Source organism: Phoxinus phoxinus (genome assembly GCF_949152265.1).
Source record: "Phoxinus phoxinus genome assembly, chromosome: 23".
Classification (NCBI taxonomy): domain Eukaryota; kingdom Metazoa; phylum Chordata; class Actinopteri; order Cypriniformes; family Leuciscidae; genus Phoxinus; species Phoxinus phoxinus.
This window is the reverse complement of record NC_136898.1, coordinates 3113676-3126837: the sequence shown is the minus strand read 5'-3', so window position 1 is coordinate 3126837 and position 13162 is coordinate 3113676. Positions and strand designations below refer to the sequence as shown.

Genomic DNA, 13162 nt, shown 5'->3' with positions numbered 1-13162 from the left:
GCCTAGCTTAGCACAAAGACTGGAGGTAAACAGCTCCAGCTAGCATACAGCTCCCAATAAGTAACAAAATAACACCAACATTTTCATATTTACATGTTGTGATTTGTATAGTCACAGCGTGTACAAATAACAAGGTCACATGAGACACAGATATCTTCTAACCGTATACATACTGGGAACTATATTCTCAGAAGGCGAAGCACTGCTACTTCTGCGGAGTATGTATATGGTTAGAAGATGGCTGTGTCTCATGTGACCTTGTTATTTGTACACACTGTGACTACAAATCACAACATGTAAATAGGAAAATGTTGGTGTTATTTTGTCACTTATTGGGAGCAGTATGCTAGCTGGAGCCATTGACCTCCAGTCTTTGTGCTAAGCTAGGCTAGCGGTGGGTGCGTCAGACAGAGTTACGGCACGCACGCAGATGAGAAGGGTATGTATGGATTTATCTAACTCTGGGGGATACGCTGAATAAGCTAAAGTCACAAAAACTCGGCATGTTTGTTTAAGGTATTCACACTGAGTCCTGATCATTGCTTTGCACAATATACTTGGAGACCTTCTCAGCAGCTTTAGTCCAGATTTTTAATGTTGAGATTTGTGCCGAGTTCACCCGAGCTGTGGATATTTCTAACATTATAATGTCCCGAAGTTGAATCAACCGCTTGAATATATCCAGGATATGTGGTGTGGGAGCCAGTGTTGAGCTATCAGGTTTTTTGCAGACGTTAAACCGGCAGTCACAAGCTCTTTTTAATACTTTTCATTGGTTATGTTTTTGCAAAACCCACAGAAAGACGTCAAGGGTGACCAATAGTAATGATTTATGAAAATAATGTAAAAAAAAAAAAAAAAGACGAAATATGAAGATACGAGATATCAAAGTATCAACATAAACTTCTCATGTGTCTTTTCCACACAGGTGGATGCCAGCTTGGTATCACCGCTAAAGGCGAATGTCTGAAGCACTGGTATGAGTGTCTGAAGAACAAGGACAAGAAGATCGAACGCTGGCATGTTCTGTTGAATCAAAACAACGTCGAGGCCGATGACTGAGGTTTCATATCTCCAAAGATCAGCATACAATTCTCTCTTCCAAACAAAGTAATCTCACTTCCAAAACTCAAACTGCATAATGTTTTCTTTTCAATCTGAATGAAAGAAAAGCGTTCGCCTTTGCTTCTCCTGAAACCCTGTGATGAGCTTTAGTGATCCAGCTGAGAAAACCCTGAAAACCCAGTTACTTCTGTATATTTCTCGTTCAGTAAATGCCTTAAAGAACAAAACCTCATGAATACAAATGTGACGCAACTATCTTAGTCATCAAACCCTGCAACCAAATATACTCAAGGACACTGGGCAAAAAAAGGACTTTACTCTTCCAGTTAAAATAGCATGTGAAATGTTGCTATTGTTTGGCATTAGAAATATACACCGTCCTTACATATGTCTTTTATTCATTTATGTTTAATTCAGTGTGTCACTGACGAGGAACACTGTGCATTAGACAAATTGTGAATATGAAGTTTAGAAAAGTAATATTAGAGTATAGAGTAAATGACAGGTTGTCTAATTTCAATATTGCATCAGTTACATATATGGAAAATGTCTTGTTATGTGCATGGGAATTCATGGACGTGTTCTCCAAATATGTGTTATTGTCATTAAGTTGAATTCATTTCTGTAACATGTTTACAGGTATGATAACAGCTGTTGTTAGTTCACAGTGCACAATAAAGTTCTCAGTTATTGCCTATGGATCGGTGACGTGAATGCGTATGTATATTTCTACAGGTGAACACTAGAAGTCTCTGGTACGAGGTGCCTTGTGGAGTCTGGGGGGTTTTGGTATTGTGTCTGATGTTTGTAGGCTAAAAGTCAAGGTCATATTCTATTAAATAATTTCCAAAGCTTTGACCTTCGAACCGTGACGAGGACTTAAACGTCCCTGGGTCTTTAATCTACTGCCGTCACGTTTACTTGCATCATTATGTAATAATTAACCCAATGTTCCCGTAAAGCTGCACGCATGCGTGAGAAAAAACTTTTTATTAGACCTAAATGCATGCATCTTCCTTTAGATATTTCACAGTTATTTCATAGTGGCACCAAAAGGAGTTGCAAAAATGATGAATTATGGAAGTCCAAAGTGGATTGGTGTTTTTTTTCTTATTAGACTTATTAGAGTTCTGCAGGAATTATGTATTTTTTTTAGACCAAAACCCAGAAATCTAGCTTTTTAGCACTTCTGGTTTCATTATCCTGAAGGCAATGTTAGGCAATGGTTTTTTTTGGTTAAATGCAGTGAACAAGTTCAAGATATTTTCACATTTTATTCTATGACATAAAATACATCAGTAATACCTTGAGCCTTGTGATTTTTTTAAAATATTTTTTACTTGTCTTGTTAAAGGTGGTTTGTTAAACATTTACCTCTGGCAATTGTATTCAGGCTTCGCAAATCATAAAAGTCATGTTCATTTTTTGGTCACAGAGCTTATTTTCTGCAATAACCCAAAAGCCAATGGAAACATCCTGGGGTTTTTTCCAATTTTTTTTTTTAGAGGAAACCAGGGCGATGCTAACTTTCAAATTGGCTGACAAAAATATGCCATTGCTGCAGCACTTTATTTAAAAGGTGTTTTCTATGACAAAGAAAACTTTTTTTATTAAGTAGGTTGATTTCCCACTGACCCACCAGGGCTTGACTAACTGTTTTGCACACCAGCCACTGTGGTTAGTGGTTTTCTAAAGTCATGAGATTACATGAGAAAAACCGGCCATATAGATATTTTTAATAGTATCTAATTATTTGGCAGCAGGAATATTAGACTGCTGTCACTTTAAGACCTGACACACGGATCCATTATACTATTACATGTGCTTTCTTTCTCAACTGTTTATATTCACTTAAAACATAACTGTGTTTACGTGAATACTCGCCAAGACCAGCGTTTTGACATTATTTTATGTGTTTGACTGTTTAAGCGAAATAAGCAGTGAAAAATAACTAAATTTAGCACTGAGATGTGAACGCACAAAATCTGTGGGAATGAGTAAAAATATGCGCGACACATGCAATCATACGCTGAAATTCAAGCCCTGTAACAGCAACAATATTCACCCGGAGCAAATGAAGTGAGTGAGTGAGTGAGAAGAGGCGGGTTTGTGTGTCACTCGCTGATGGAGAGATGAGAGAGAGAGAGCAGCTGGTATTGTGTGTCTATTCTGTAGAAAATGAGTGTTGCAAGCGCTTCAGATATTTCAGTATCGATATGTTGCGAAAAATTTATATATATTTTTAAACAAGTTTTATAATACTATTTCAGATGCCTTTTTAAAAGACTAAAATGGAAAAATAAAAATATATATATTATATAAAATTCAACCTGCCAAAGTGGCCAGTAGGAGTGCCTGCGTTTCACGCTACTGCTGACATACACACGCATTTGGCTGATTGGTGAGTGTTCAGGTCAAGCCCTGCTGACATTAATGTCAAGCCCTGCTATCAGAACATTGTTGTGTTTGTTTGAGCCTCTCGGCTGGTTGATACGGCAACACAGACCACTAACAGTGTTAGATTAGGGGCGGGGCTATCTGTTTGCCTGACCAATGGCAGACGAGGGGAGTGTTTGTGAAACCTGTTGGTAAACGAATCTTTTTATTATTCTTGTTTGTGGTGCAGAAATAACACACATCACTTTCAATAACATTAAAATGAAGGAAAATTGGCTTAACCCCATTCAATATATTATGCTAACTAATTTCTCGAATCCAGAATGAGTGTATTTTGCATGTATCTTTCTTTAGGCTGTTTTGAATGAATATCCATTACCCTGTACCAAAGAAAGAAAAAAGTGCATTAAAAAGTCCAGCTCACCGGGGTTTATACTGTAATGCGTAATTGCAATTACTCCAAATTGAGCTAACAGTCAGTGTAAGTATTCCTCTGAGAGCATTTTAATAAAGTAATATTTGAAAGAAAATTTTTTTTTTTTAGCCTCTCTTGATAGCAATCTTGCAATTTTCTTTAGTTTCCTCTAGTTTGTGTTTTTTCCTCATTTGACGGATGTTAGAATTGCATTTGCCGGTGGAAATGCCACCAATAAAAAAGCTGTAATGGTTAACTGATTAGGACCGCATCCAATGGTGACTGGTCAGAAACTTTGAGCGAATCAGGCGAGGTCTGCGCCAATCAGCGCGGGTGGACACGTACAACAAACCCGGATGACCTTTGCATCCTCATGTAAACACTGCAGCCTCCTGAAGTTGTGTAAATGGGGTCAGAATGAACACTCGCCAAGCGCAAAATGCCAAAAATTGACTTTGGCAGGCATATAAACTGGCCAGTTGGCTGGTAACTTTGTTAGAAACTGAAAGATAATATATGATTTAAAATGCAATGATAATCTGAAGCAATTCAGATCAAAAGGCATGCAGACCCTCTACTGAAGATAATAGTGGGCACAGCTTTTGTGCTTTATAACCACTTTTATCATTGTGGGTAATCAATGGGAAAAATAAACACTTTTTATGATTGTGGGTAATAAGTGAAAATATTGTTTAATGTGTTGCGACACATGAAATATCCTGGACTTTAAGTCACCACAATGAATAATTTGAGAAACAAATTTTCTTTGTTTTGACAGGTGAAGTTTCAGAGAGAGAAAGAAACTGACTGTACGTCCTGTGCTGTTCGGCAGTTAATATGCAAAATAATATGCAAGTTGCAAATATGTGCTGTTAATATGCAAGAAAACAAATCCATCTAAATAATGTCTGTTTTAGATACAAAACAATATTTTTGCATACATAAGCAAATAAATAAATTAGAAATATAGTTTGTGTCTGGTAAATATTCGTCAAATGTATTGTGCACACTAAATAAATAAGATTTTTAATCAAAATTGAATATAGTAATGCACAGAATAGAAATGCTGACCTAATTTAATCTGAGCGCACAAATGTAATAGTTTTGGATCGGATGTTTCTTTCTCCTCCTACGTTGGAGTTTGAATCTTTTTGTCACGTTGTAAAGAATCGTATATTATGACTAATAAGATATTAAATGTTTACTGCTGAGGGCATTGTTGACACTAATAAAAAATGATAGTGATCACCCGGAGAGATGATTACACTCGTGTGAACTCGGGAAGTTGGGAGGGTTTACGATCTCATTTACATCTTATATGTACATGTGTGTGTAGACATCTGTGCTTCCAAGTCTGTGTTTACCAAAGACACACCCCCTCGTGTCATCCCACCCCGTCTGTTCTGATGTGGTCACAATACAGGGATAATCTGGCATGCGGATGGGAGTATAAATAAGGAGGAGTTGAGATGCGATCTCTGCCAGAGCTGAGGGGTTAAAACCCAGTTACCCTCTGGCTACTCATTCATTCATTCATTCAAGTACAAATTTGACTTAAAAATACACAAAATTGTGGTGCAATTATTCCGTTTGCCATAAAAATGCAAAGCAACCATCTTTTCCAGGCGGTTGTGTGCCTCTTCATGCTGGTTCATGGTTGTTTCAGTGCTGACTATATTGAAAGGAGCACTTACTGTATTTGGAGCAGATCCACTTCCGCTGGAAGAACACAGTATGCATTTCTCCGGAGGACTCCGACGTCTCTTCTCCTGTATAACAGCATCTGGAACAAAGACAACAGCCTTTTCAGCTGCATCTCAAGTGATGAGCAATCTGTTATCGAGAGTTACCTGTCCAGGTGTTGGGAAGACCGCTCTTTCTCGGAGAGTCTGGACGCACGCTTCGACATCAGCGAGCTGACCGGACCTGACGGCTCCTGTGAGGCTGCTGGGATCACGGAGGAGTTCACCGCATCCGTGCGGAGGGCCAGAGACCTGATGAGTGTAGAAGATGATGACCGGGACACACAGACGCTACGCCGCTCAAAGAGAGCATGGATGATTCCTGGGACCCTGTGGTGTGGCTCCGGGAATAAGGCTGCTGGCTTTACTGACCTGGGTAAGGAGGATATTTATATGAAAAGTTCAATTAAAAGGATACATATTCATAATAATGTGTATATAAGTATACAGTGGGAACCAAAGGTCTGAGATGACATTAAGAATTTGGTAACAGTGTCATTGATGTACTTACCACAGTAATAACAGTAAATTATGCATAATTACATGCAACTAACCCTCACCCAAACCCTAAGTACATGTAGGCTAGTTGCTTAATATTACTCAGTACTTAAATATATAATGACACTGTAACAATAACACCTTAAAATAAAGTGTACCTGAAAATGTCATGCTTCATTGAAGTACACAACACTTTTGTCATGTTTTCAGTTTGTGTTTTGATCTGTTTTTCTGTTCAGTTCGTGTTTGAGTTTCTTTGTTCATCCTCTCGTCTGTAAATTAGGTCAGTTCTGCGTTCTCGCCCTGTTTGTCACTATGGTTACTAATTGATTTGATTATTCTGTTCAGGTGTGTCTGGTCTATTATCATGCATTTAAGATCTCTGTTTCGGTCAGTCCCTTGTCTAGCATTATTTCAGTTCTTTGTGATTGTACGTTTTCGGGTTTAAGTATTGGATTAAAGTCTCCTGTCGTATCTCCTTCGCCGTGCGCTTGGTTACAGCCACCGAATCCGGGGCAATTTTAGGATTTTGATAAAAAATTAAACAGCAAGTTGTCACTCTGCAAGTGTTTGATAAACCAAATGACAGTGGCATGAACTGCATTTTTATATCTATGTAATGTGAATCTGTGTGTTTTTTCTTACTACTGCCTGTATAATTATTGGTAACACTTTATTTTACAGTGTCCTTGTTACATATGTTACATGTACTTACCATAGTAATAACAGTAAATTATGCATAATTACATGCAACTAACCCTCAACCAAACCCTAATCCTTTAGTAAGTACATGTAGTTGCTTAATATTACTCAGTTCTTAAATATATAATTACACTGTAACAATGACACCTTAAAATAAAGTGTAACCTAATTATTTTATGTGCTAGTGAGTCAAAGACAATTTTCCACCTTGATATAATACAATAAATTGAAGAATATTTTTTTAAGACATCAAATTCATGTCCATTTATTCATATTACTTATATTTAAAGGGGTGGTTGATGTTATGATTTGACTTTTCTAACTGTAGTTAGTGTGTAATGTTGCTGTTTGAACATAAACAACATCTGCAAAGTTACAACGCTCAAAGTTCAAAGCAAAGGAAGATATTTCCTTTTAAATAAATCGCTTTTTAAGGACTACAACAAACGGCTGGTAGGAACTACACGACATTCCTCCCGGGTTAGTGACATCACCAACCCTAAAATGTACATAAACCCCGCCCCCGGAACACGATTTATAGATTATCAAGACAGAATATGCTAATCAATGACTAGAAGATAACTACACATAAGCTACATAAATTCATCAACTAGCCGTTCAGAAATGTTCTGTTGCTTCTACATGTTGTCACTTCTTCTTGAGTCTCTCCATCATTGTCCGACTCCGGTTTGAACATAAAAAGCTTCAAGTTTTTGAAATTTTCAGTGCATGTGTGTGTGTGTGTGGTAAAAGGACACGAGCTCTTGAAGCTCCGCCCCCTGTGCCGGGAGCAGCAGCTCATTTGCATTTAAAGGGACAGGCACAAAACCGGTGCGTTTCTGCTCACCCTCAAAAAGTGACAACTTTAACATGCTATATAAAAATATCTGTGGGGTATTTTGAGCTAAAACTTCACACACACACTCTGGGGACATCAGAAACTTATTTTACATCTTGTGAAAAGGGCATTATACCACCCCTTTAAGTTTATAAAAGTTTTGTATTAAATTAGATCAAATAGAAGCTTTTCACTCAGACATGTGGACCCCACTGTACAACAAAAAAAAAAAGAAGAAAAAAGAAAGCAACATCTTTACCTGTTCTCTCGTCTTCACAGGCATCTTTGAAGATACCGATAAATGCTGCCGAGAACATGACCACTGTAAAGACACCATCGGCTCTTTTTCATACAACCATGGTGTCTTCAACACAAATATCTTCACTTTATCACACTGCGACTGTGACAACAGGTATGTCTAACTTTATTCATTAGACTGAATAGTGTTGTGTTGTGTAACATGAGACATGTCCAACACAACCAGAGAGTTATGTCACTGAGCAAGCGTCTTGGATTACTGTATCTTGTAACACTGTAATCGGGTCTTGTGATATCAATTCAGGTTCCGCCGCTGTCTCCTGGGAGTTAATAACACCATGTCCAACCTTGTGGGATACGGATACTTCAACGTGCTGAAGATGCGCTGCTTTGAGTTCTCCCATCGGATGCAGTGCGCCGAGAGGACGTGGTGGGGCATGTAAGTATTCGGTTTCATTGGACTCAGCTCTTTTCTGTTGCACAACATTCTCACTTTTCAGAAAACAAAAGCAATGATAAAGGTAAGACGAGACCTTTAACGCTGAAAATGATTTGGCACATTAGAGTGACTTGTTTGTACACTACCGTTCAAACGTTTGGGGTCGGTACGAATATATTTTAAAGTCCCTCTGTGGTGAAAATCAAACTTTTCATGTTTACAGGTGAAACACGAAAAATGTGAATATGGTGCAAAAGTTCATTTATTTCAGTAATTCAACTTAAAAGGTGAAACTAATATATTATATAGACTCATTACATGCAAAGTGAGATATTTCAAGCCTTTATTTGTTATAATTTTGATGATTATGGCTTACAGCTTATGAAACCCCTCAAATTGTGCAAATGTTTTCATAAGCTGTAAGTCATAATCATCAAAATTATAACAAATAAAGGCTTGAAATATCTCACTTTGCATGTAATGAGTCTATATAATATATTAGTTTCACCTTATAAGTTGAATTACTGAAATAAATGAACTTTTGCACCATATTCTCATTTTTCGAGTTTAATCTGTATTTGTCTATGGGGTGTTTTTAATATTATTTAAGACAAACCATGTGCAAATTAACAAGTCAACGCCATTGCTGAGATTTTTATCCCTTTAAGGGACATTTTAAATCCCTTTTTCACCCAAAAATTTAAATTAGCCCATGATTTACTCCCGTAGCCATCCTAGGTGTATATAACACTCAATCGGAGATGTCCGCCTACCAGAAGCTAGTTATTTTTGTCGATAAAGTTTTAAATATGGATATTTTTCTTACACCAAGGCATCGCTTCACAGGCCTTTATTAGCCGCTGTTTGGCACTTTTATGATGGATATGATGCATTTAAATGTATAGACTTAAAAAAAATGGTGCCGATTCACTCCCATTAAAAAGCTTGGAAGAGCCAGGACATTTTTTTATATAACTCTGATTGTATTCGTCTGAAAAAATAATGTCATATACACCTAGGATGGCTTCAGGGTGACTAAATCATGGGGTGAACTATCCCTTTAAAACTGCAGTGAACCAAAGACAGTCTCAAAAACACGGTTTGAAATCGCTGGTGTTTCTGACGTCACAAACTACCTTGTAACCAATCAGATCAACGTGTCAACCAGTGGATCTCTGAGTGAGTGAGTGAGTGGAGGCGTGGCTCATTTGCATATTCATAGAACCGCGTATACTAAATCAGACAAGGGTGTCGAGTTACATTCAAGCTTTTTTACGGTATGAATAAAAAAAAATCCAAGGAAAAAACGTTTTAATATGTCATTTTGGTGATTAAAGACGAGTTTTAAGGGATACAATTATTGACTACGGGGACTTTAATACATCATGCAGCCTTAGAAAAGGGTCTAATAAGCGCTATCATCTGTCTGTCAGATCGGACTGTCATCCGCTCTGATATTTTACTGGTTAATCAACACGGGTAAATTGCAATCCAGGATTTGTTTTTAAACCGAGGACATGAATTGAATCGAGGAATCATGACAGCCCTAAATAGAAGCATTAATTTTTTTAAGAAAAAAACAATTACCCCAAACTTTTGAATAGTAGTGTAAATGGTGTTGTGCACACGCATACATTTATTTATTGTATGGGTTTTTAGTTAAATGAGGTTTAGGGAATAATGACAAGCTTAGGTAATGGCAATTTTACTGGCAATAATAAAATTTTTAGGTCAAAATACAAACTTTTCACTGGCAGACACAAAACAAGCAAAAACCTGAACTTTGGAAACTGTTTGCTGGAAAATCTTGGCACTTCAGTGTGATTTGTACATACCGGTAATCTCTGTGCACGTAATGTTACACAGTTACAGAAACTAGTTTTTTTTTTCCGTCATTGGCAGGTGTGTCAATTCTGAACTTGCTCAATACGCCGTGGTCAAAGATGCAGCAAACTACACCGACACACTCCCTGAACAAGACATGGAGACTCTGGAAACCAGTTTCCACCAAGCAATCATTTTAGGACAAAACCAGGTCACCAAAAACATGGAAGAATCTGTTATCATACAATCCAAAGATTCAGTTTCGACATCACCAAGGCCATCTGCTACAACACTGCCGTCCCGGAAATCTGGAGCTTCCGTAGTCTCAACATACGCACCAACCACAACACTCCCCCAAAATAAACCAGACTGGCCACATCAAGGTGAACTAAATATTACTTGTATTAGATCTGTTGTTCAACCAAGTTGAGAATCTTAGAAAAGCTTCATTTTCTTTTTCTTTTTTGGCTTTATAGGCAAGTTGGAGATGTGCGACCTCTACAGGGACCTGGATTCATGCCATCTACAGATCCCTGCTTTACAAGAGAAGTTCGGTCTACGAAACCCTGACCTGAGAACCCTTTATCACTGTAACTGCACTGCCAGGTGAATATACACACAGCATCTCCACCCAAACACAACTGATGCCAACTCCATCTTTCTACTAGGGATGCGTGACAATACAGTTTCTTAGTTGCATGACTAGCTGACTAATCAGTTTTAAGCAGCAGAATATTTAGACTGCTGGTTTTGGGCTAATCTGATCTCATCAACTCATATGTTGCTTTCTTTCACAGGCTTGTCCAAAAGATCTTGTCCAAAGAACTGGATGAAACGGACCTTGTGCATTCTCTGTTGATGGACTTCGTATCACAATCCTGTTTCTCCCTCCCGCAGTCTGAGAACTGTCTCAATGGAAAGAGGTTGGTACAGACGTTATGGTTAAATATCTGGGCTGGCAACTCAAAAGTTGGTTGATGCACGCCAGGGTCATTTTTTCTTAAAGGGATAGTTCACCAAATAATGAAAATTACGTCATCATTAAAGGATTAGTTCACTTTTAAAATTAAAATTCTGTCATCATATACTTACCCTTAAGTTGTTTCAAACCTGTATGAATTTCTTTCCTCTGCTGAACACAAAGGAAGATATTTAGAAGAATGTCAGTAACCAGACAGTTTCTGGTTCCCATTGACTTCCATAGTAGGAAAAAAATATACTATGGAAGTCTATGGGGCCCATTAACTATTTGGTTACCAACATTCTTCTAAATATCTTCTTTTGTGTTCAGCAGAAGAGAGAAACAACTTGCCAGAATTTTCTCATTTTTGGATGAACTATCCCTTTACAGTAAATATGTGGTGCAAGGTGCTGTGAATGAGAATGTGTCTACTAAGCAAAGTATAATGTATACTGCAAATAATGGACAGTTAATGCAATGAATCGGAGTTCTTCTGAGGTGGAAACCATTAAACAAAAACCAATCTTTGTGGTGTCTCTTTTATTTAGTTGCTCAAGCCATCCAGCAGAAGCTCAGCTCATCCAACACTGGAGGAAAGACATGGCAGCTGGGCGACATCTAGTGGGCTTCAGACGCAAACTCAAGAGGATGAACCTCAACCGCTCGAAGAGAAAAGACTCTCCAGTCAGATTATATAAGAAATGCATCAGGATGCACACTAAACTGCAGAGACCTCGAGATCCTGAACGAAAACGGTCATAAAGGCTTGCAAAGGGAAAACAATATAAATATAAATGCTCTTATAAACAGAGCTTATGTACGAGTGACTACAGAAAACTTCTTCTTAACTCACAACCTGCAAAAACTATTGGTAGGCTATAAAATAGTAGCCTACCGTGAATATATGTATAGCCTATTAAGAAACACAGGGTTAGGCCTATAATATTAAATTTAGCCTAATATAATAGGTCAGAGTGTTACAGTTACCTCGTGATGGGGTAATATCATAATATGGTACAAATTATTTTTGCTAGCAAGGAATTATGTGCATTTAAAGCAAAATTGTGGGATCTGTCTTCATTGTAATTATTTGAAATGGATATTCAGCCACATACTTTGATGAAATAATGCATTTTAAAAATGAAAAAAAGTCATGCAGTTTTTACTTTTTTTTTTTACAATGGACTTTATGCACAGCTGCACTACTTCCTGAACTTTAGCCAGCTCCTTTGTTTCCTGTCTGCCATTATTGGACAAACTGATTAATCCAGGTGTGTCTGATTATTGTTGTTGGTCAGGCACACCTGGATTAATCAGTTTGTCCAATAATGGCAGACAGGAAACAAAGGAGCTGACTAAAGTTCAGGAAGTAGTGCAGCTGTGCATAAAGTCCATTGACGAGCTAGCAATAGCATCTTTTGCTCTAGTTGTAGGCTACTTTACTCCACAATCCAGAGATAAACTTACATCTAAACTAGAAATAAGTTTTTATCAGTTTAAATTCAAACCGAGGCAAACTTTATACAGCAGTATTGGACATCCCAAAATCATTTACAAACCTCAAAATCTGTTTTCCGTTATATTTTCCTCCTGATCGGTGCAATCCCGCTCTTTCTCATCAGGCAGACCAGCGTGCAATTGCGCATGCGCCGAAATGTCCTCACTCTTGGAGAATTTACGATGTTTCGGACTCTACCAAATATTTGCACTATATATATATATGTGTGTGTGTGTGTGTGTGTGAATTAATGCAACAAGCGAATGTTGCAAATGTATGTACATTTGTAAATAACATGTAAATGAACTTTAATAAAAAAAAACATCTTTATATGAGTCTTGAGATTTTTTTCAACCAAGATGGGACTTTGATAATGTTCATTTTATTTATCCTATTTATTATTGTTTGTTGGTTATTAAGTATTGTACATGTAGGCTATTAATGCAGTACTAGACTGTCAAAGAACGTTACAGCTGATATCATCTGCACCATAGCCTATGGTATTGATTATTTTTTGGTAAATAA

The 13162-nt window shown here is 37.6% G+C and overlaps 2 protein-coding genes across 5 annotated transcripts in view; both read left to right on the top strand.

The window, feature by feature from the left end:
- Positions 1-1770, top strand: part of rph3aa (rabphilin 3A homolog (mouse), a) — a 31803-nt gene extending 30033 nt beyond the window's left edge. For 3 of the 4 annotated variants that reach the window (XM_079599132.1, XM_079599134.1, XM_079599135.1), the window contains one exon: positions 929-1765. In XM_079599132.1, the coding sequence (XP_079455258.1) occupies positions 929-1062 (134 nt within the window). In that variant the 3' untranslated portion in view covers positions 1063-1765. Of the gene's footprint in view, positions 1-928 lie in introns of all 4 variants that reach the window. The other variant, XM_079599133.1, reaches the window with a different exon arrangement.
- A 3587-nt stretch (positions 1771-5357) lies between these two features.
- On the top strand, positions 5358-12947 carry pla2g3 (phospholipase A2 group III). Its single transcript, XM_079600454.1, has 7 exons — positions 5358-5995; positions 7937-8069; positions 8220-8354; positions 10257-10561; positions 10655-10784; positions 10976-11101; positions 11688-12947. The coding sequence occupies exons 1-7, from the start codon at positions 5479-5481 to the stop codon at positions 11899-11901; spliced, it is 1560 nt and encodes a 519-aa protein (XP_079456580.1). The 5' UTR covers positions 5358-5478; the 3' UTR covers positions 11902-12947.
- The last annotated feature ends 215 nt before the right edge of the window (positions 12948-13162 follow it).